Here is a 21,702-nt window from a genome sequence, read left to right on the forward strand (position 1 = left end):
AGACATCTGGAGGAAGTTGCACGATAAAATGTGGCTGCTTCTTAAAAGAAGAAAACAATTCTTTTTTTTTTTTTTTTTTTTTCTGGTGACCTTGAAGGTCAGGTAACAGCGACCGGCCGAGATCAACGTACGCTCGCAAACATCTCCTCATCCCTCAAGCCACCGACAGGGCCAGAGTGCATCTCGGGGACGAGAAATCATCTAACGCTGACTTGATTTGCTGCTTGATTGAACGCTGAACGCCGCCTTTGTGAACGACCTTCCTGACGAGCAAGCAGATGTTAACAGAGCACTTGTGCTCGGCACTGCATCTCGCCCTCCCACTGACGTCATGCTTTGCTCTCCAGCTCTCTCCCTGACAAATGCCGCCCCCTAGTGTCCACACACAAGAAGGTCTAGAGCTGTGTTTTTTTTTTTTTTTTACAACTGTTGACCACCTGGAAGATGCGGCCGCGGAGATCTTGTAACTTGATTTGTCTTTTATTATTATTTTTTGACAAGTACTCGCCTCCCTTAGACCCAGACGTTGCGATTCCTCACTGCCGGTTTGGGGGAACTTTGTGTAAACGGGGCGAGCGGGTACCTTGCGGCTGGTGTAGTGGGCGTGTTTGGCCAGCTTGCCGTTGAGTCCCTGCAGGAAGAGCTCGTCGGTGACTTTGCCCACGTTCATGCAGGCTTCGTCCAGCACGGAGATGATGCCCTTATGCTGCTGCTCCACCAGGTCCACAATGATCTGATTGTTGAAGTAGTCGATCTGACGGGCGGCACCGCGTCAGAACGCGTTAGCCCCCCAAAAAAATAAAATAAAAATAAATAAATAAAGGCGCCGGTTGCGTTGGGCGCAGACTCACGTACGTGTTTCCACGGGATGCCTTCGCGCTGGTACTCCTCCTGCTCCTGCTTCAAAACCAGCTGGATGAAGAGCTGCTGCAGTTTCTCGTTGCAGTAGTTGATGCAGAACTGCTCAAAGCTGACACGCACAAACGGGCATGTTTGGGGGGGGGGGGGGGGACGCGCACGCGTAGCTACGGCCGACAAGCTGCTGATGGGACGCGTCAAACCTGTTGTTCTGGAAGATCTCAAAGCCGTAAATGTCCAGAACCCCGATGACCGTGTTCTTGCCGTGGATCCTGGCGTCGTAGTTTTTCACCTCAATGATGTCGTTGATGCGCCCCACGATCCAACAGAAGAGCCGCTCATACATGGCCTGATTATGAGGGTGGTCAACAGGTGGGATTGAAAATATTTTTGGGAATTTTATTGATTTTTTTATGATCATTTTTTCATTGATTTTTTTTTCGTTTCCCTCACCTTGGCGAGGGCGTCGCGGCCGTAGCCGGCCTCCTGCGCCGTGTGCTGCTTCTCGATGACGTCGCGGCCGGTGGCCACCGTGCGGAAGAGCAGCGCCTTCTCCACGTTGTCCTGGCCGGCGGACAGCAGCTCGGCCATCACCGACGCCAGCTTGGCGCTCTCGATCAAGGTCACGTCGCCGTCCGCGCCGAAGGTCAAGTTGCCCTGGGGGGGGGGAGCCGCCGTTTGGTTGAGCGAGCCCGAGACGGCCGCTCAAAGCGGGCGCGGCGACTTTACCAGGTGCAAGATTGTGGCCAGGATCTTGTAGACCGTTAAGACCTCGTCCCCCGTGAAGCCGATCACTTTCATGGCGTCGGCCACGGCTTTGAAATCGGCGCCGTCGTTGATGCACGACTGCAGTCGGAAGGAGCGCAATGTAGCGCGTTGATGACGTGAGATATTTCCGTGTCTCATCACTGACGACGTTTGTTTTCAATTCGCTACATCGCTTAAGATTGAATTTTGCTACTTGTACAGCAGAACGCAGAGTTACAGTCATCCCTTGCCTGATTTTTCTTTTTTATCTTTGTTAATTATTGGGCCAAGGCGTATCTAACAGCACCCCACCAAACAAACGGTGATCTCGTTTTCAGTATACTCACAAATGTGTGAATTTTGGACATGTTTAGTTCAACACAAAGCGATTATTCTGTTGTCATGCCGTCTAGTGGATGAGAATTTAATTGCAGGGATGGACCGATTATCGTCCGGGCCGATTATCGGCACCCATATTTTTGACGAATATCGGCATCGGCCATTTTTTAAAACTCTGCTGGCCGATAATAAATCAATTTAAATCTGTGGAAATCAAAATGATAAGTGAAAGTTGAACATTTTTGAAATTCTCATTTACTGTAGAAAATGAGAAAAGAAAGTTTTCATTTATCCTTTTTAAGACATGCTGACAACCCTGGGGTGCTCCTTGAACTTTTTCTTAGAATTTTATAACAGATGTATACTGTCAAAAATATCTTGTCATAATGATTTAAACAGAAAGAAAATAATAATAATAAAAAATCAACATTATGCAAACCTGACACACTGTTCAATAAACATGCTTAAAGACGTTACAACACAGTTAAGAGTAAATTTGTCTTTAGATTTTGATGCCAACATTTTCCTTTCAACTGAAAATTGGTATCGGCTCCAAATATCGGTTATCGGCCTCCGTGCCTGCCCTCCTGGTGCCGCGAATGTGCCGGCTCACCTTGAGCTGGCCGCCCACTTTGATGTAATTGTAGCTTTTGGGGTCCCGTTGGACGTGCAGAGAATGCAGCAGCGCCTCGGGCGCTCCTCTCAGCAGCTTGAGAGGAAACAAAACACAAAAGATTCAACTTCTGCCGTGACGCAGGCCGACGTCCGCGGCTCAACTTTGTGTGGGCAGTGCAAGTAAAACCTGATAGAAGGAGTGAAAGCTTCTTTCTCCTTCTTGCTGGACAATCACTCGTGACTGGTGGGAAAAATGAACGGTGCAGTGAAACATTTAGTGTCGCCATGACAACAGTTAAAAGCGCCGCAATCGGCGACGTCCCGACCTTCTCCAGCAGGTAGTTGCTGATGTGTCCGCCGATGGGGTCTCCCTTGAAGTCAAAGTTGATGTCCATGTACTTGCCGAATCGGCTGGAGTTGTCGTTGCGGTTGGTCTTGGCGTTGCCGAAGGCCTCCAGGACGCAGTTGGACTTGAGCAGCATGTTCTTCACCCTGCCGGGGGCGACACCAGGGCCGCTTAGCCCCGCTTTGCCGCACGCTAGCTCGCTTTTTTGCGTCGGTCGGTCGGTCGGTCGGCCGCCCTCACCGCTCAACCTCGGCCCGCTGGTTGGGGTTGGTGATGGCGGCGATGTACTGCATGATGTACTTGCTGGCTTCCGTCTTGCCCGCCCCGCTTTCGCCTGCAACAAAAGCAACGCGGCTACTTGGGGCACCTTCGCTCAGGCCGGACTCTCCGTAACCACAACAAAAAGGGATTTTCCACTGCCTCTTTAAATATGGTATACTATTTATCAGGGATGGACCGGTGCAGATATTCTGCATTTTGATCAATATCGGCATCGGCCTTTTGAAAATATTTAATGGCCGATAATAAATCAATTTAAAACGGTGTTGGAATCAAAACAAAGACATGCGAACGTTCAATTTTGTCATTTTGAAATATTGGAGAACCTCACTTAGTTCATAGGCAAAAACTATATGGAACTATTTTTATTTTAGTGTTTTCATTTCACTTTTTAAGACATGCCAACGATCCTGGGTGCTCCCTGAACTTTTTGTTCGAATTTGGTAACAAAGATGTATACTGTCAAAAATCTAAAGTAATAATAATAATAATACCCCCCAAAAAATAGCTATTATGTAAATGTGAAAAAAATTTCAATAAACATATGCTTAAAGACGTATCAACAAAGTTAGGATTTTTTTTATTTTGATGCCAATATTTCATTTGATTTCTTTCAAAAAATTACAATCGGCTCCAAATATCGGTTATCGGCCGCCTTGACTACTAATAATCGGTATTGGCCTTGAAAAAAAACATATTGGTCTATCGCTACTATTTATATCAGAAGTCTATCATTTCACTTTATCTGGCTGCCAAATGGGACGAGGTGCAGGTGCCTCTCTGACCACTGGGTGGCGCGTAATCACCATTGCGGTCAAATAAAATGAGATAGAATGCATCGTTGCAAAAAAAAAAAAAACGTGGAAGCAATCTAGACAGCGAGTGGATGGATGAATGAAACGTGAAGTGAAACGTTGTCGTGTCACCTGAGATGACAATGCACGTGTCTTTGTTGCGCCTCTTCATGGCTTTGTAGGCCGCGTCGGCGATGGCGAAGAGGTGCGGCGGCCTCTCGTACAGCTCGCGGCCTTTGTACTGCTCCACCACGTCCCGGCCGTAGATGTGCATGTCGCGGTACGGGTTGACCGACACCACCACCTCGCCAATGTAACTGTAGATTCGCCCCTTCTCGAACCTGAAGAGTAAAGTGGAAATGTTGTCGTTTTGAAGACATGGTGCGTTTGCGGTTCTCTGTCATTTTTTTTTTTAAGGATAATAAAAATAAATATCAATGAAAGATTTTGTGGACACTTTGCCTTGGGGAGGACACCCTGACACCAGTGTCAGGCAGGAAAAAAGATTTTGTAACCATCCAGTTCATTGAAGCGCATAAAACGTTAATATGTAACCGAGAGACACTCCAACTCTTTGCTGTTAGTCCAACAGGACAACTCGGAGCAGGAAGTTGAACACTGAATTGTCCATAGGTGTCGTTGTGAGTGGAAATGTTTGTTTTGGTTTATGTGCCCTGTGATTGGCTGATGTCCTTTTTGTCTTGTTTGTTGTCAAACAGCCAACTACTGGCAAAATGGATTTAATCAATGTCAGATTGTTTTTTTTCTTTCAGTATCGGTGGCTGGCATCGGTACCCTTCATGAGTACCGATACCTTAAAAACCGATGCCAAAGCTGTCGGCTACGCCATCATGCTCTTTGTGCCTTTTCCTCCCTCCTGTCCTCGCCCTCCTCCAGCCCGCCAATTGACCTCAGTCCCGTTTCCTTCCTCTTCCGAAAAAGCAATCGGACCTCGGCAGGTCGGCGCAGACGAACAAGAATGGCCTCTTTCTTCATTGCTGCCCCCAGACAAATAAGCAGAGTGCGGCGGGGGCGGTGGGGGGGGGCTAACTTGTTGCAGAGATGTCCTCACGGGCGCATGTCAAGTTTGTCGCTGAAACCAGTCGAGTCCTCCGTGTTGGCAGCCGATCAATAATGACGTCAGGTGGCGGCGGCGTCACCTAGCTAGCATTAGCAGCACGCTACGACGCCTTCTCGGCAGGCGGACCAGAAGTGGAGCATTGTTCCGCTACGCTAGCACGCGTCCGCAGTCAAAAGCCCCATTGTGGCCTGGCTCGCCGCCACCGCCGGGAGGCCGCCGGGAGGCCGCCCCATTGTTTGGCCACATCAATCGGAGGTCTTTGTCTGAAAACGGACCCTCGCACTGCCCCAACGTGGGCCAGCAACATACGTGAGGCCGACTCGGCGAGTTTTGCTCAGCGGAACTTTAGCCTCGTTAATTGTATGTCTGGACTGCAGGAATTCAGTTCAGTGAACTAGAGCCGCATCGATTGATCGAATATCTTGGAAGAACTTATTAGCAAAAAAAAAAAAAAGGAATAAAATATCAAATATCAGAGGTTGGACTATTGCTGGAATTTTAATTGTCCATCTTATTATTTGGCGTGGAAGGAACCGAGGCTTTCAAACACGGATGAAAGGAGACGGAAAAAAAAAAAAAAAGTCACAAAATCTTTCAAAAAGAGGTTTAACTTTGAACTCGGTCTCCTTTTTGTGGAGGAGGCGATGGGAGAGGGAGGAGGAGGAGGAGGGAGAGTGGTGAGAAAAAGTCATAAATGGCTCGAGCTCCTCCCAAAAGTTGACCATAAAAAAGATCCGCCCAGGCCAAACTGCAGCGTGCGGTTCGGTGTGTGCGCTTGTCTTTCTATCTTTGTGCTGCACAACCGTTTTAGCCTCTACATTACAAGGGGGGAAAAAAAAAAAAAAAAAGGAGCTCCATTCTTTGTGTCCGTGTGTTGATATGTTGACTGAGCTCAATTGGAACATGACCACTGATTGATTGACTGTCCCAATATTTTTGGGGGGGGGGATTGTTGGTCCATGTTGGCGTGCGTTCATCCCGCACGTGTGTCTGGTTTCAACATCAGGGTCACGTCAAACATTATCAAGAGCGAGGGAGATAATCTGCGTGTGTTCCACTTCATCACCGTCGCTCTTGTTTGGAGCCCGAGGGGCTTAAGCTCATCTCCGCGGATGCCGGCGGATTCGCACGTGATGCCCGTCGAAAAAAAAAAAAAAAGACGCCGTCTCCAGCTGTGCTTGGACAACTCAACTCAAACAGGAGTAAGCGGATCCAATGGCGGACCCACCCAGAACACAAAACAAAACAGGTTCAAGAAGAACAATCGTCTTGGGTGATGCAAACGTTGTTTCCAAAAACAACAACAATGTTGAAAAACAATAATGGAGGCTTCCAGAAAGAAGCCGTGACTCATGAGGCTATTTGAGGAAAAGACCCCAGATGACAATCGAGAGCCAGAAAGGATCAGCAGACTACATTTAATAATGATTACACGCTCCCGGGAGAGGAAGAGCAGAGTCAGCAGCGAGTGTCCCCCATCCGACACGCCCCCCCCCCCCCCCCTTGCCACAAGCAGATGAGACAACTACAGGATGACATCATGTCGAGAACAACAAGAAGGCCTCGGTGAAGAAGTGTCGCGTCAGCGTACAGAGTCTCTCGATTTTACAACTGTTCGAACACATGAGTACGCTTTTTTCCCGCGCCGCACAACGTGACAAAAACATACAATGTGACTTCATCCCATTCAAAGAGGCGACATTTCAAATTGTTTTGCGGCTCAAACTGGCCTAGGCCGTGACCTCAAACTTTTTTTTCTCTATTCTTGCATTCGGTTAACTGATCGAGTATGCAACTAGTCTCTTGAACTGCCTCACAACTATGACGTGTGGATTTTGGCCTGTTTTACTGCCACCGCCCCCCCCCCCCTTCCCTCCCCCACTTTAATACCTGTTTTTGCTCCCCAACTCTAAGCACTTTAAGACCAACGGGTGCACCCTCCAAGACCCAAATGCAGTTTTATCAACCCTAAGTGACATAACAGAAAACAGTCAAGCTGGTGTAAGTGTTTTTGTATCACATTTTTTTCCCCCGCCGCACAAGCGAGAGCTGCTCTACTTATTTGGGGCGGAGGTTTCGGTTGGGGGGGGGGGGATTTCTGCAGAATAACACAACACGAGCACGGCGAGTGTTTACATAAGGACGGTAATGTGGTTCCGATTACACAGGCTCGTATGGAAATTCTTGCGGCGAGACTGGACGATCGCAGGCGAGCGGGCCCGCCGGGCAAGAATTCGTCTGTTTTCGAGGAGAGGCAGGAAATCTCCAGGCGGGCCCAGACTGAGTTCTGAGCCCACATCCTTCGCCAGGGAGAATAGTCACAAATCCCGACTTTATCAGGCAGGTTGTGTCGCTCGCGTATCGGGGGTGGGGGGGGGGGGGGCGTGCAAGCGATCAGGGCGCCGGTGGATTTGATTGGCCAGGAGGCCCAAAGGTGAAAGTCAACAGGGCTGCTTTGGCTGATAAGACTGCTACAAAAGGACGGACCCCGCCTGTGTCACGTGATCACAAGAGGAAAGACAAAGGTCGCACTGGACTTTGTGCCCGCCTTTGGCCAAACAGATTTTTCCATAAGTGTCTTGACAGGCTATAAAAAAAAAAAAAAGAAAAAAAGTCTCCGACCAATCATGATGAGCTGTCAAACAAACAGGTGGCGCAATAAGCCTCAAGGCCATTTTAGGCCAATCAGAAGCCTGAAAAAATTCATCCCCAGAAAGGACATTAGGGGAATCGAATGTGTCGACAGATGTGGATGTGGAAGCAAGCTGCGTTTGCTCATGTGATGTTCACCCCCCCCCCAAAAAAATTAAAAATCGTAATTTATTTTAAGGCCATATTAAGCCCTACTTTTGAGCGAGCTAAAATGACGTTTGTATGAGAGCGCGCCATGCCCAAATACTGTACATAGAAAAAAACTTTTGATTTCGGTCCAAGGTGCAAAACCCCGCCCGCGTCGCACGACTACATTGGTCACTTTCTGCGGGACCAGGATGGAAAGAGGAAGTTGGCCCTTGAAACTCTTGAAACCCGAGTCGCAACGCGGCGGCGAGGAAACGCCGGCTTTCGCTTTCCTTCCTGTCCGCTCTCCGCAGTTCAGAGGTCAAATCACTCCAGGCTCTCAGAAGTCTCAAGAGCGATTCCAAAAATGTCATTCGACTGGAAGAGCAAGTGAGAGCGTGTTGTGGAAACCTCGGCGGCCGCTGGTTGGCGGAGTATACTTGTGGCAGATGCCGCTGGCCCCGCCCCCTTCCCGGGACTTCCTGCGAGACTAAAACAAACAGCCGATCCTGTAATTATTTGCTTTGCGCGCCGCTGCCTTATAAAGACATTCAGGCCTTGCGTCCAATCAGGGAAGAGAACCCTTATCCCGCCGGCCATCTGTCCCAAAGGAGCGGGCACGGCTGCGCCCTCGCAAACCTTCTTTTTCCAAAGCAACATGGCGGCCGCGGAGTGACGGGAACGCTCGGCAGGAAAAAGCTATTTCAGAGCTCCGAGTCACTCAATTGAGGCTTGGGTGTGAACCAGAGCTCGTCCCCGTCTAGATTGTCACCAGACGTGAACCAGGGAGCCGTCGTCTCCACCAGTGCGGCATAAAACTAAACCGCCGTGCCCTCTGGGTCCCTCACACACATGCTGGAAATACGGCAGGCAGGATGGGGGCGGTGGGAGGAAAAAAAAGGGAAACGCTCACGCTTGGTGACGCCCTCAGCAAATAACAATCCGCACACGCCATCTCCGGAGCGAGCTGAGGGGAAAACAAGCAGACAGAAACTGGCAAGAGGCGGGAAAATGAGGCCCAGCGTTGGCCTGCTAGCCGTCTGGCTACTGTGCGCGCGCGGGCGGGCGGGCGCGCGCGCGCGCCTGGGAAAACGCTGTCAAGCTCTGCTTAACGCATCAACTAGCCATGTGTAAATCCTCACAATGTTTCCCACAAGTCGCCCATTAATTGTCAGCGTATCTGATGATAATCTCTTGGACTGTAACGATACACCAAAGTTAAGATTTGACTCGTATCTCGTTGCACTGACCCACAATTTAAAGCAGGATTTGATTTATTTATTTTTTATTTTTTTACAATAAAGCAATATAAATTGCGAGAGATGGGGAAGCGCGGCGGAAGGAATCACAAACTCAGTCGCGGCGCCGATCTTTACGTTGCAAAAGCAGTGTTATTGACGTTGGAAACGTTTGCGCCGAGGTATGTGCTTGCAAGCCGCAAATATTTTTGCAATGTTCGCATTGCCTCACCTGTACAACTTAACATAGGAAAATAGCATTGAGAGAGCTGCAAAAGAATTAAAGACACTTCAAAACAAAGTGCAGAAATAAAAGGCAGCTTACGAAAATTACTAAAAGAACTTAGAGTAGAAGATAATATTTTGGGGAAAAGTGGCATACTTTTTAAACTGGGTTTAAAAGCATTCACACTTGGTGCTGACCTCAGTTCTGTCGGCAGCTTATTCCATTAGTGTGCAGCATAACAGCTAAATGCTGCTACACCATGTTTGCGATGAACTCTGGGCTCCTCTAATTGACAAGCGTGTGGGTTTTATTACCATACATTAGCATATCTTCATTGTATTTATAGAACAGTGGCAGAAATTTGAAGTCTATTCTACATAAATCAAAAATATGATTCAAATCGTTAACCCCTACACCTACCCCTACAGAAAAAAAAAAAAAAAAAAAGTATTTTATATTAAGGTCAGCCCTAAGTTCTAACATCATTAACTTACTGTAAACTGCTTGTGGTGTTTTGAATGACCTTATAACAGAAAACATGTCGCTAATATGGAAAATTAAAATGTATATTTTGGGCCTTTTTGTATAAGCGAAAGGGGGCTTAGCGTTCAATAAAATAAGGAACATAAAAACAACGGTAGACTTTATTTTAAGGCCATTTTAAAGTTACGTTTATAAGTTTCAACAACAACAACAACATGTTAGCAGTATTCTTAAATGACATTAAAACTGAAAATCAAAACTATGGGCAATTATGCTGCCACGACACGCGCACTCGGCTCTGCTACATCAAAGTCACCTGGTCAAGCTGTCAATCAAAATGTGCCTTTGTGACGTCGAACTTAAAGGTCGCTCCTCTATGACGTCACACTAGCAACTGTTTCCCCCCCCCCCCCCCCCTCTAAAAATGTAAGTTTTGGCGGGTTTACTTCGGCCTGGAGCACCTGTTGTAGCCAAGCCAAAAATAAGGCCGCTCACCTGAGCTTCAGGTTGGCTATGAAGTCCTCCGTGGACACGTTGTCCAAAAGCACAAAGTCGGCCATGCCGAACTCGAGGCTCTCGTGTTCGGCCATCGTCTCGCCTTGAGGTTTCCTTCTCGAAGCTCCGACGTCCGTCCCCAGGTGAGCCGTCTCTACCTCTACCCCTCCTCCTCCTCCTCCTCCTCCTCCTCCCTCTGCTCCTCACTGCTCGACGCCAACTTTCCTCTCGCTCATTTCCGAGCGAGCAAACTGTGACTAAAGTTTTTTTTTCCCCCCACCCTCCTCTCCCTCGCGTTAGGTGTCCACAGACGCGTTCATGTCAAGTTACAATCGCATCCTTGTCCCGTCACTGGCACACAAGCGAGAGCCGGACGAGCGGGTCCCTCCTCGTGTACGTCCGGAGACTCTCGCAGCCAATAGAAAGGCAGCTTGCTGGCCTCAAGCCACGCCCCTACATGAAAGCGGGCGTTTTTTCCCTACTTTTTTTTTGCGACATTTTCTTTTATAAACCACCGTTCCCAGTCCACGCTTCATACTTGGGCGATGACTGAGAAGTGGACCACGCCGATGTGGGAGGAGAAATGTGGGGGCCGCAACCACGTTTGCCCGTGTCCATAAAAGGAAAAAAGTGGGATTTCCCCGCTGACTTGTAGCGGTCATCGGCTGGATGGGCAAAAAGTACAGCAAAACAAAACAAAACAAAACCAAAAAAAAACTACTGGATCAGCAACAAACTTGTTGCGCCGAGTCAACGCTATGGCGTAATTGCGTCATCTGGTGGACAACTGCGGAAAATCCTGCAACGACACAAAACAGTCTGTCCTCGTGGTTCTCAAAGTTGTTACAGATACTGAAGCACCACCAAAAATACGGAAATAACAGAAAATTAAAAACTATAAAACAAAAATTGTCCATAAAGGTTGAAAAACAAACATTTCATAGGACTGCTACGGCTTAAAGTAAAACATGTACTGTACTGGACCCCCCCAAAAGCTTTTTAAAAATGGCTATTAAGCTTCATTCTTGTGTTCGGTTGTACAGTATAAACACAACATTTTGTGTTTAATTCAATCTTCTTTTGAATAGCATAAGTGTGCACACCCTCTCCTAACTGGGGATGCGGCTGTGTTCAGAATGAGCCAATCACATTCCAACTCAAGTCAAATTTTAAGGTGCCTGTGATTAACCCCAAATGTTTGCGGGTGTTCTAGTAGGCCTTTCCTGCCATTTTGCGCATCGACTGCCATTTCGAACTGTTTTTAAATCCGCCCCCCAAAAAGCAACGCCTCTTTTGCAATCTCCTCCCCGCACCTGCCAGGATTTGAGTTGCATAATGTCTGAACTTTTCATGCTCCATCCGCCTCCCGGCTCTGGAGGAGTTGCGCTTGGTCCCGCGCAAAAGAGATGACGACGACCATCTGCAGTCATGCTGGAGATGACATTTCTGCGCCTTCACACTTACTCACCGCGGCGTGTGTGCGTGTGTTGTGTCATCCCCGGCAGCCGCCGTCTTCACGCGTCACATTCACACTTGTTCTTCTTGGTCCTGCAGAAGCGCAAACGATCATCCGCGAGGCGGATGACACAGCCAGCTGGACGCCCGCTGCCGCATTTGGATGGACGCTGCGTTGGCCCGCTCGGTAGCGACCGTAAAGTGAGCCTCGCCTGACATTGGCTCGTTCGCCGACACCCGGCGGGCAGATGGCGGGGGGGGGGGGGGGGGGGAGGGGGGGGGGGCGGGGGGGCACGCGCTGCCGTGCCAGTGAGAGCAGCAGCTATCCGAGGAGCGCGTCATCGTCATCCACACTGCATGTGGCAAGATGATACGCCGTGAGGAACCCCGGCGCGGTCCAGTGAGAGCCCCGTCAAAATTACTGTACTGCCTTTTACGACGATGAGGAGAGGAAAATTTCACAGACGTGCTTGTGTCTTCATATTTATTTATTTTTTTCAATACTAACCTCTTTCTCATATTTACAGTATTTACAATGACTTCAAGCTGCGAGCGACGTTATAAAAATAACATTTCACATAACGGTGATGAAACGGACTGGACACGTCAAGGCACAGATAATAATAATAATAATAATAATAATAATAATAAAAAAAATAATGATAACACGCATTCTCTGCTGATGGCGAGGGTGTCACATGTTTGTTCAAAGGTGCACAAGGATGGAGCTAACAAAGGCTTCCGAGTCATTCACAGATGATCCTATGGGCGGCGGTATCATTCCGAAACCGACAACGCGCTAGGAGCCGCGCGGCGGCGACGGCTGCGCTCGTCGTCGGACCCTCACCAGACATTTTTGGACATCCTCCGATCGTGCTGCTGCTGCTGCTGCTGCTGCTGCTGCTGCTGCTGCTAAGACGGAAGTGAGCGCAGGCACTTCTCTGATTGGTCCGTGATGACAGTTGAGGGGGTGGGGGGCGGGATTGCCAAGGCCTGCAGGGGGCGGGGCCTACACGGACAGGACGCGGCTTCACTTGGCCACCTTGTAGTTGCTCAGGTCCAGAGGTTCTCTGCTGGGGATGCACCAGTCGTCCGCCTCCTGGCTGACTTTGTAGTTCCTCAGCGCCGTCTTGTTGTACACCGGCAGCCTCTCGATGGAGTCCGTCGACAGCGCCTGAAGGAACAAAAACGCTGCTCAGAAAAGTCCAGGTTGCAGCCGTGTTCGGGCGACTTGCGCTAGCGACGAGTCACGGGAGTTCAACACAAGGCCCAGATCGGGCCAACTTATCATTTTAGGAGGCGTGTAAATATAACGTTGGTTGAAGTCTTAAAGAAGTCGGCCCAAACATTTTTTGTTGTTAAATGCAGGCCCGCTAGTTGAAACAAGGCATTCTGATGAGTATTGCGTTTGTGGAATAAGAGTTAATCCACCCGTTTTTAGCCATCTCAGGGGGCGGCCATTTTGTCACTTGTTGTGGACTGAAAATGACATCACAACTGCTCAGGGCTCAGGTAACGACCAATCGTGACTCACCTGTTTTGTGAAGCTGAGCCCCGAGCAACCGTGATGTCATTTTCAGTCGACAACAAGTGGCAAAAATGGCCGCCCCCTGTTACAAGTGGATTAACACTTATTCCACAAGCGCAGTATTAATCAGAATGCCGTGTTTGGACTCAAAAATGTTTGCAAACAAATGTTTGTGTTTCCTTCCCGAGCGTTTTGCACACAAGGCTTCATGGTACCTTCAAGTAGATGACGGCGTCGGTTCCGTGGCCCTCCATGGAGTAGAGCTGCAGGTCGCCCTGGAAGTATTTGGCGTAGAGACGCGAGATTGGGAGCCCGTAGCCGAAGCCGGCCTGCGCGCAAGGAAGGGCGTCTTTGAAAAGGCGCTGCCGTTTGAGAAAGCGCCGCTGTGACGTAAGCTTGCGCACTCACCAGCGGCGGTCGGGCGTGTTCCCCCATCTGCGGCGCGGGGGCGGTGGAGTACATGTAGCTGAAGAGGTTGTCGATGCGGCGGAAGGGAACGCCGCCGCCTTTGTCGCTAACCTGCCGGGAAAGGAGAGGACGACGTCGACGGCGGTTTGCCTCTCTTTGTTCACGCCACTCGTAACCGCGGCGACGCGGAGGCCAAGACATGCTTGTGGTGAAGAAGACAGGCTAAAAACGAGTGGATCTTATTCCACAAAACGCCATATTTATCAGAACGCCCTGTTTCAACTAGTGGGCTTGCATAGAACATATTCTTGAAAAAAATATATGTTTGCCAGTATGGAAGTTGATAGTTAATACCAGAAGAAAAAAAAATGGTTTCGGGATAAATAAAGAAAATCCCAGGAGAAAAAAATCGTTGGAATAACATCATCATTAGCTTTTTGTTTTTTTTTGCTATTGAATGGCAATTGAAAATACATTTCTCTTTTAAATTTAACACACCATCGTTTGTTAAATTGATGATCAAAAACGCTTCCTTCCAAGCTTCAAAATGATGAAAAATCACGCCGCTCTTTCCACCTTTGGAATCTGCCAGCCTCCGCTTAATGCGCTGAAACAACGCACCCGCTCAACCCCAAGTGTCAATCAAATGGGCGACCCTGGAAAAATGGATCCTACTTTGTCTCGCGTCTGAGGCACGAAAGTATATTTTCGTTGCGGGGCTTCTCCGTGCCGCGACAATGAGGCGCTCGCTCTAAAGCCGCCGCGCCGGCTGTCGAGTCAGCCTTGCGCGCGCTCAAGGCCAACGACGAGGCGCTCTTTACCACGCACCTTAATGGACATGTCCTCCCCGCCGAGAGACACCAGGACCTGGATGGCCGGCAGCTCTCTGTTCTCGTGGGTCTCGATGGTCGCCCTCATGGCGTTCTGGTCGCGATGAGGGCAATAAAAGCCAAAAAGTGCGTGATCGTAGTAATAATAAAAAATATTTGCGCGCAAGCGTTGTCGCCGGCCTTACCTTGAAGAGCTCGAATAGCATGTGATACAAGTGCGATGGCACATACACGATGCCGATGGGCTGCCGCGTCTTCTTGGCTGCGCAGGAAGAAAGAAAGAAAAAAAAAAAAAAAACAATCGCTATTTTAAATGTCATCACCCACTTGTGTGCGTTTTCCACGGCAGGCCGGTTCCCTCCGTCAATATTTGTCCGGCCCCGCTCGGCCATGACTTCATTCAGCCTGAGTGTTGGGGTCCATCTGGCCCGAGCACTTTGCATCTCGTGTGTACACAAGGAAGGCTCGCGCTGTTTATCCTTGCATTTGATCCCTCGTCGGTGTCCACCAAAGCCTCTGGAATGTTCCCTTGAATCCACCCAAAGACTAACCGATATTTCCCACAGTTCACGCAACAGTTGGAGCTGTTTGATCAAAGCCAGAAAGGCGTGCCAGCCTTGGGCGCCCCACGTAACGCGTTCCCGCGGAATTACAATCCAGCAATGAAGGGTTATCGTCGGCAAATGGCGAGAGGTCAAATAGGTTCACGGGGAATTTGACAAGAGAACAGCACGTTGCACTCACTGTTGATCTCTTGTAGAAGGAGCGGCGGCGAGCGCAGGTAGTACTGCTCACACAGCATCTTGGCGCTGTGGAAGGCGTCTGAAACGCAAAACAAATCATTCCGTTTTTGCGCGCACGTTAATTAGCTACAAAAGAGCTATTCACTATTCACAAATTCAAAACCTTCGATTTTTCCCGGCTATTCCTGGCGTTTTGGACTCTTTCTAAAGTTCCACAAGAAGGCGCCAAGGCCCTGTCTGGTAGGAATGTAGTAATTGGTATCAAAGAAGTATGAGGAGATAATACAACTCCACAGAGATGTTTGTATGTTTGGGGGAGAGGTGATCACTTTTGCCTGGATTGTGAGCGGAAGATATTGTGAAGAGTCTTCAAATGTATAGCTGTTTATTTATTTTTTTTCCACAATCAAATATCAAAACTTCACGAGCCATTTATTTTTGAGGGTAATGTTATAAGATGAGGTTGCAATGAAAGTGCTTTGGGATCATAGTTTGCCGTATTCTACTAATAATACAAGCCAGTGATTTCCAAGTGGTACCTGGGCTCCCTCTAGTGGTACATGAAAGAATCACTGCATAAGTACAGTTAAAGTTTTTTTGGTTTTTTTTAAGTCTGAGAACCACCAGTTATGAACATTTTCGGGGACGGCTGTAATAACAAGGCCAAGATTTACCCTGCACCACGTCGCCCACCTGGCAGTGTGGGTCGATGCTGCCGATGGTGTTGGGGTGCACCGGGTTGGTGGTGCCGTCGAAAATGAGCGCTGGCGAGAGACAAAGACCGCTTTTCAATACGTCTGGACCGACAGCGAGGGTGCGGCGTCGCCACGGTTACGCACTGTGCTGGTTGATGAGCATGCGGATGGAGATGCGGCTCATGTAGAAGCGGTCCAGGAAGTACTGGATGTTCTGGTTGGTGATGGCGTCCTGCGGGAAGACTTCCTTGTACTCCATGACGCCCTGAGCCATGGTGGGCACCACGTCGTTGTGGCGGTTCCGGATGGTCACGAGGGCGTCCACGAACCTGGACAGAGGACGGGGAAAAGTTCAGTTACTCCACAAACAAACGTCCAGACCGCCTTTGGCCGGGAGAAAGTAGAATAATTTTTTTTTTTTAAAAAGTCCCCTGATTTTATTTGTCCCTGGGAAATGACAATGAAATCACTTCAAACAAGTGAAGCTTTCTTTTTCGTTGCTTCTTCGAGGATTTAATTTATCTTCTGTAATGGATTAAACTCAAAAATCTGTCAGAAAAGAATTGGAATCCAATTTGCGGGATCTGAAGTAGAATGCATAACACTTTGGCAGCGTAGTTTGGAAATTGCCATTGTGAACTTGATCCGGCTTCTACAAAGCAAGTTGGGATGTGTTGTTTTTTTTTTTTTTTCTTTCTTTCTTTCTTTCTCTCTGTTCATTTCCTCACAAACAACATTATGAAAAGTAGTTTTTTTCGGGGGAGTTTTTCAATATGCGAGTCATCATTTGGCCGTTTTTTTGGCGGCGGCAGTCAACACAATTCAACTCACTTTACAATAAGTATTAACGTGCAAATATTGACCCAATCTTCAACAAAGAGCCTTAAAGATGTTTATTGCCACTCCCAGTTGAAGTTTAACGCCAAAGTAAACATAAAACCACAGACTTATAGAACTATATTTTTAAAAAAAAAGCACACACACAGCTGTGCCTAAAAAAAGTCAACTTAGCTTAATGCTAACAAAGTGATTAGCATCAATAGTTGTAGATTTAGAAACAACAGATATTTGAACACAAACGTGGACTGCTGAATTCTTTACATTTTATTTAATTATGTCTTCAAGTACACACTTATAGAGTTCTATTTTACGTTATTGAAAAATACAATGAAAAATGTTTGGTTATCTTGGGGTGGGGTGGGGGGGGGGGGGTAATGGAACGGATTAACGGCATTTCCATTCATTCATGGGGAAAAATGATTTCAAATGAGACCGGAATGAATTCTGCTTACTCTCCAAGGACTTTGTGGTCGTCCGGGTTCTTGTGGAGGAAGTCGAGGATCTCCATCAAACTTTGGATGTACCTGAAAACACACACGCGCACACACATTAGTCAAGTTGCCACTACTTCATAACAGAGCGGAATAAGCAGCCGCACGAGGAGAAAGTGGGCTAAAGTTCACAGCCGAGGAGGAACCCCCTCCCGCCCCCTTTGCCTCCTCCAACCGCCTTCCCCCCCCCACCCGCTCCAGTTAGTACGTGCGGATTCAGCTGGAGCGAGTACAACTTGGTCAAAGGCTGTTGTTGTTATTCAGAGTGTGTGACGTCTGTGGACACGCACGCGGTGAAAAGCGACTCCGCCGCAGTTGCTTGTGGGCGAGTCCATTGACTGTAAGCGTGTGTGTTTTCTTTTTCGGGATTATTTAAAGCAGTTGTCTTGAAAGTGTAGGTGCTTGGGGTAGTCTGCAAAATTATTTTTCTAAAATCACAATTTTGAAAATATTTGCCGAAATAATTGGCCGAACCGATTAATCGTTCAGGCCGTATTTATTTGAATTGATGTTAGGATTATGAAGGGTGGTCCATGGAAAAATCTCAAATTGGCTCACCAGCCTTGCACCGTTTGTACCGAGGGCGTCGTGAGCAGCTTGTCGGGCAGCAGGTTAATCTCCTTCATGATGTTGGACAGCCGCACTGGCAGCTCCTGCCTCAAGAAGGCAAAGGATGTTTTCTCGCAGGCGTTGATGGATCCTGCAGGGACACAGGAGCAAACGCTATTGGGAAAACGTTTAGGAACACTCACCCAAGCATTCCAAATGTTGAAAACACAAAATGGCTGCAGTTTTTGTAGCATCAGGGGACAGGGAGTGGAAAATAGTGTTGTTGTTTTTGAATGTCATTCAAGCAACGGTTATTGGCACGCATTGTGGTCATTTCACCATTTTTTTATTTTATTTTTTACAGATATTATGTAACCAAAAGGAGATGACTTCATTTTTTCCTTCAAAATTGGATAATAACAACAACAAACACTAAGACTACTTTTACCACCTCTGATTAGGTGTAACATCACCACCACCACCACCTTTCTCTTTGTCATCACCGGTACTCAAACAATTCACACTAGTCTCTATTTTGTTTTCATTTTCAATGTAAGCTGTTCGAAAGAAATTCCAGAGACCTCCTCCTCTTTGCCGAGGGGTCCATCCATATCTGACGCAATCCTGTATTCAAGTGACCAGCAGGCATGCATAGGCCGGCCAACTGCGGCACATTCATTCCAACATTGAATTGAATGACACACACTTAAAAAAAAAATAATAATAAAATAGCGTACATGCGGCACAATATCCGATGCAATCATATTACCAGTATTATAGTTAAGGCAAGGAGCTGTGCTTGTTTGTATGCATATCGGACACTCACCAAAGTCGAGAAACTGCTTCATGGAGAGCGGCGAAGGGGAGAATTTGGAGAAGTGCTCGATGTGTTTGGGAACGCTCGCCAACGCGGCGTTTTTCATAATACAGCGGACGAATTTCATGCTGGAAGCCGCGCGAGGTCACAGCCACCAAATCTGATTGCTAGCTGCGGCTGCAGCGACATCATTCAGCCGCTGAAGCTAGCCTTAAATAAGAGGGCGGGGACTAACGCCGAGCAGCCAATAGCGAGGCGGGATTTTAATTTACTGGCCATAAGAGCCAATAGAAGCTGTGGGGCGGGGTTTGTTGATAGGCGGCAGACTAATAGCGAGTGACCAATGGGAGGTGAGATTTTTATTTTTAGCACGGTTGGACCAATGGAAGCTGTAAGGGCGGGGTTATACTCGCTATTTATCTTCCGGTTGGGCCAATAGGAGCTGCGTGGCATGATTGGTTATGCCTAAACCTGGACAGTAGTTTGCACCTTTGACCTACTTTTGTTATTCAGGAACGTGACAAAGTAACACGAACCCTTCGCATATGCGCGTTTGACATTCGCAAATTCGCATAACGCCATCTAGAATAAAATAGAATACAAGAGAAGAGAAAAGATAGCCTTTATTGTTATTGTGAGGCGCAGCTATGACGAAAATGGGGTGAAACTCCAAGTTTGTGTTTCAAGAATTAAAAAAAATAGTATTAAAAAGTGCACTAAACAAGACTAAATGATGCAGTGCAAATACTGTAGCAGTAAGGCACATGCATGTCCAGTAGGAGCCTCATTTAGACAAAAATAGCAATTTGCTGCCATTGTGTGGCATCTCTAGTACAGCAAGTATAAATTATTAGGGGGCGTCAATTGCTCGCAGAGTTTCTGTTTGTTTCTTCAGTGGGGACTGAACCCACTTTTTAATATCACAACCATCTGATCGCAATTATATCAGTACTTTATAAAAACGCAAGTGTGACGCATACGTCTGGAAAAGTTCAGAATCAGTATTTAATATGATGACAAATAAAATATTGCTCAATGTTTATTGTTGCAATAAGTAAACAAAAGAGAGCCAAAACATTTTGTCCGTTAATGAGATGTGTGGAAACGCGGCCTCACACTTCCTCTTTGTGACTTCCTGGGCTTAAAAGGCAGCAGCGGTCGGTCAGTCTGCCGGTCGGCCCCCCCCCGGTAGAAGATTCCGTGGAAGTTTGCCAGTGCTGGTTTTGAACAGAAACGCTTCTGTCAGGGAACAATGTGTCCCGCTCGACATCACACACTCGCGTTATGTAAGCCGCTGCTGAGTCGGGATTGTCCTCACAAAGCCGCCGCCTTGTTGTTGTTCATCGAAACATGAGCGCCCGCACACACAAGCTCATGTAATCGGCGTCATGTAACGTTTTGGATGTAAGTCAAGGTGCCCCAATCATTTTTGCCGCGGGCCATATCAGGCCATTATGACAATCAACGCAACGTAAAATGTGGCTTGCACGGATTTCTTTGCTATTTACTAAAAATAGCAAACTGGACCTGAGCACCATAGTCATACTTGATGACGACATCATTGAGTAAATACTGTAAGTTTAAATGAGGACTACTTCAGCATTGAAGAATCTCCAGTTGTTGATCTACTGGAAACTCTCCACCGGGCAGTTTGTGTATGGGAGGGGTTGTATTACCCCCCACACACGCCTTAGTGGTTTTCCATGGGCTGGCATTCCTGATACGAGTCATCTCCGATTCCTACATGGCAATTTTGAGCTGCTTTCCCATGCACAAAAATGCCGCCCCTGAAGCTAGTTTCACTTGGCAATATGAAATTTGGTGGGCATGTCCATCATGAGTAGACCCACAAAAAAGTCTCAAGAAGTCACGCCTGGAAAGCAACTGGAAGCCTGTCATTTTGCTTTGAAATTGTCCTTTTAGGCTCAATTTGGGCATTTCCTGAGATTTTTGGCATGTTTTGAAATTGCAGCCCCTGAAACCGGTTTCACTTAACTCGAGACCCACAAAAAAAGTCTCCAGATGCAATGCCTTACAAAAATACAGGAAGCCTTCCATTTGGGTTTGAAGTAGAAATTTTAGGGCAGTAAGGGAAATTTCATTTCCCAGAGTCCTCGGAATGTTTGAAAAATTCAGCCCCTGAAGCCAGTTTCACTTGGCAGTGCCCCCTAGTGGAAGACATGTATAAAGGCAACAGTCCTGATGCTCTTAACTGATGCTAATCTTTGACTGGGTGCATCATCTCATCGAGGGTGGGGAACAAAAGCAATATCGCCCACACATGAACTGCGGGTGAAGTGTAGCATGAGTATTAACATATTTATATACAAAATGTATGTGCTCCATAGCCTGTGTGAATAATGACCAGGAAGTAGCCTGGTGCTGACCTTTCACTCTACACCTAACAAGTAGACTTTTGTTCGCTCGGGATCAGGACAGTCACAGTTGTGTTGGATGACTGCACCGGTGAACGTCTTGTGCGTGCGTGCAAAATGATCTTTTCTTGGCTACAAGACCCCGGAATGAATCAGTGAGGAAAAAGGGATGAGGAACATCACAAGCAAGCAGGTTATATAGAGGCGCTTACATAAGAAACACCCACCAGCGTGTTATTTATTGTGCACGCTGCTGCTGGCTAGTTTGCCTGCTTGCTTTGCCCCCCCAAAATAAAATCCAAAAGTCTAAAAGGAGGAGATGATGGAGCTTACTGGACTATGACAGGCAGACCCACAAAAAAAAAAAAAAAAAAAGGTCTCCAAAAGTCATGCCAGAGAAGATAAGAGTTCTGCTATGTTGGTATGAAACCACCATGATAGGGTCCATTTGGTTCTTTGAATGATTTGAACATTTTTCTAGTTTCTATGGTCGGCAAAAATCACAAAAATGGCAGAGAAAGTCTGACATTTTGGTTCAGTGGCTTGATGTGGTCATTTTCAAAGCTCCTTTCAATGATTGAAAAAAAATCAAATGCGCGGGAAGTCTGCCAATTTAGTTTGATGCCGCTAGTTCGGGTCAATTGGGGCATCCAGGGTTGGATGTATTCATACGTTCATATAAGACTTGCGGT

General features: G+C 47.5%; 2 protein-coding genes and 1 long non-coding RNA gene across 3 annotated transcripts in view; all 3 read right to left on the reverse strand.

Annotated features, from left to right (window-relative positions):
- Positions 1 to 10,657, reverse strand: part of myo1d (myosin 1D) — a 30,042-nt gene extending 19,385 nt beyond the window's left edge. The window contains exons 1-11 of the mRNA XM_086015971.1: positions 10,280 to 10,657; positions 4,111 to 4,319; positions 3,146 to 3,239; positions 2,886 to 3,051; positions 2,747 to 2,800; positions 2,558 to 2,653; positions 1,588 to 1,704; positions 1,312 to 1,515; positions 1,062 to 1,207; positions 856 to 970; positions 584 to 754 (exon numbers count right to left, since the gene is read on the reverse strand). Of these exons, the coding sequence (XP_085872097.1) occupies positions 584 to 754; positions 856 to 970; positions 1,062 to 1,207; positions 1,312 to 1,515; positions 1,588 to 1,704; positions 2,558 to 2,653; positions 2,747 to 2,800; positions 2,886 to 3,051; positions 3,146 to 3,239; positions 4,111 to 4,319; positions 10,280 to 10,374 (1,467 nt within the window). The 5' untranslated portion in view covers positions 10,375 to 10,657. The remainder of the gene's footprint in view (positions 1 to 583; positions 755 to 855; positions 971 to 1,061; positions 1,208 to 1,311; positions 1,516 to 1,587; positions 1,705 to 2,557; positions 2,654 to 2,746; positions 2,801 to 2,885; positions 3,052 to 3,145; positions 3,240 to 4,110; positions 4,320 to 10,279) is intronic.
- Positions 10,658 to 12,204: 1,547 nt separating this feature from the next.
- On the reverse strand, positions 12,205 to 18,848 carry pdk2a (pyruvate dehydrogenase kinase 2a). The gene is made up of 11 exons (XM_086017198.1): positions 18,645 to 18,848; positions 17,828 to 17,969; positions 17,231 to 17,302; positions 16,083 to 16,267; positions 15,918 to 16,007; positions 15,245 to 15,322; positions 14,686 to 14,762; positions 14,499 to 14,594; positions 13,671 to 13,781; positions 13,478 to 13,591; positions 12,205 to 12,908 (listed from the first exon to the last, which is right to left on the reverse strand). Exons 1-11 carry the CDS (start codon positions 18,760 to 18,762, stop codon positions 12,765 to 12,767), a joined length of 1,227 nt encoding a protein of 408 aa, XP_085873324.1. The 5' UTR covers positions 18,763 to 18,848; the 3' UTR covers positions 12,205 to 12,764.
- A 956-nt stretch (positions 18,849 to 19,804) lies between these two features.
- The window catches only part of LOC147128849 (uncharacterized), a 51,402-nt gene continuing 49,504 nt past the window's right edge, over positions 19,805 to 21,702 (reverse strand). Inside the window, exon 5 of the long non-coding RNA XR_015082770.1 lies at positions 19,805 to 19,852. This is a non-coding gene — a long non-coding RNA (uncharacterized LOC147128849). The remainder of the gene's footprint in view (positions 19,853 to 21,702) is intronic.

The sequence above is a fragment of the Filicampus tigris genome, chromosome 19 (assembly GCF_054856515.1).
Source record: "Filicampus tigris isolate MCC_2025a chromosome 19, RoL_Ftig_1.0, whole genome shotgun sequence".
Classification (NCBI taxonomy): domain Eukaryota; kingdom Metazoa; phylum Chordata; class Actinopteri; order Syngnathiformes; family Syngnathidae; genus Filicampus; species Filicampus tigris.

Coding starts and splice junctions, on each gene's coding strand:
- pdk2a (XM_086017198.1), bottom strand. CDS start 18,762: ATGAAATTCGTCCGCTGTATTATGAAAAACGCCGCGTTGGCGAGCGTT. Junction 16,268..17,230: donor GACCACAAAGTCCTTGGAGA/GTAAGCAGAATT, acceptor TCCTCTGTCCAG/GTTCGTGGACGCCCTCGTGA. Junction 14,595..14,685: donor TGCTATTCGAGCTCTTCAAG/GTAAGGCCGGCG, acceptor CATCGCGACCAG/AACGCCATGAGGGCGACCAT.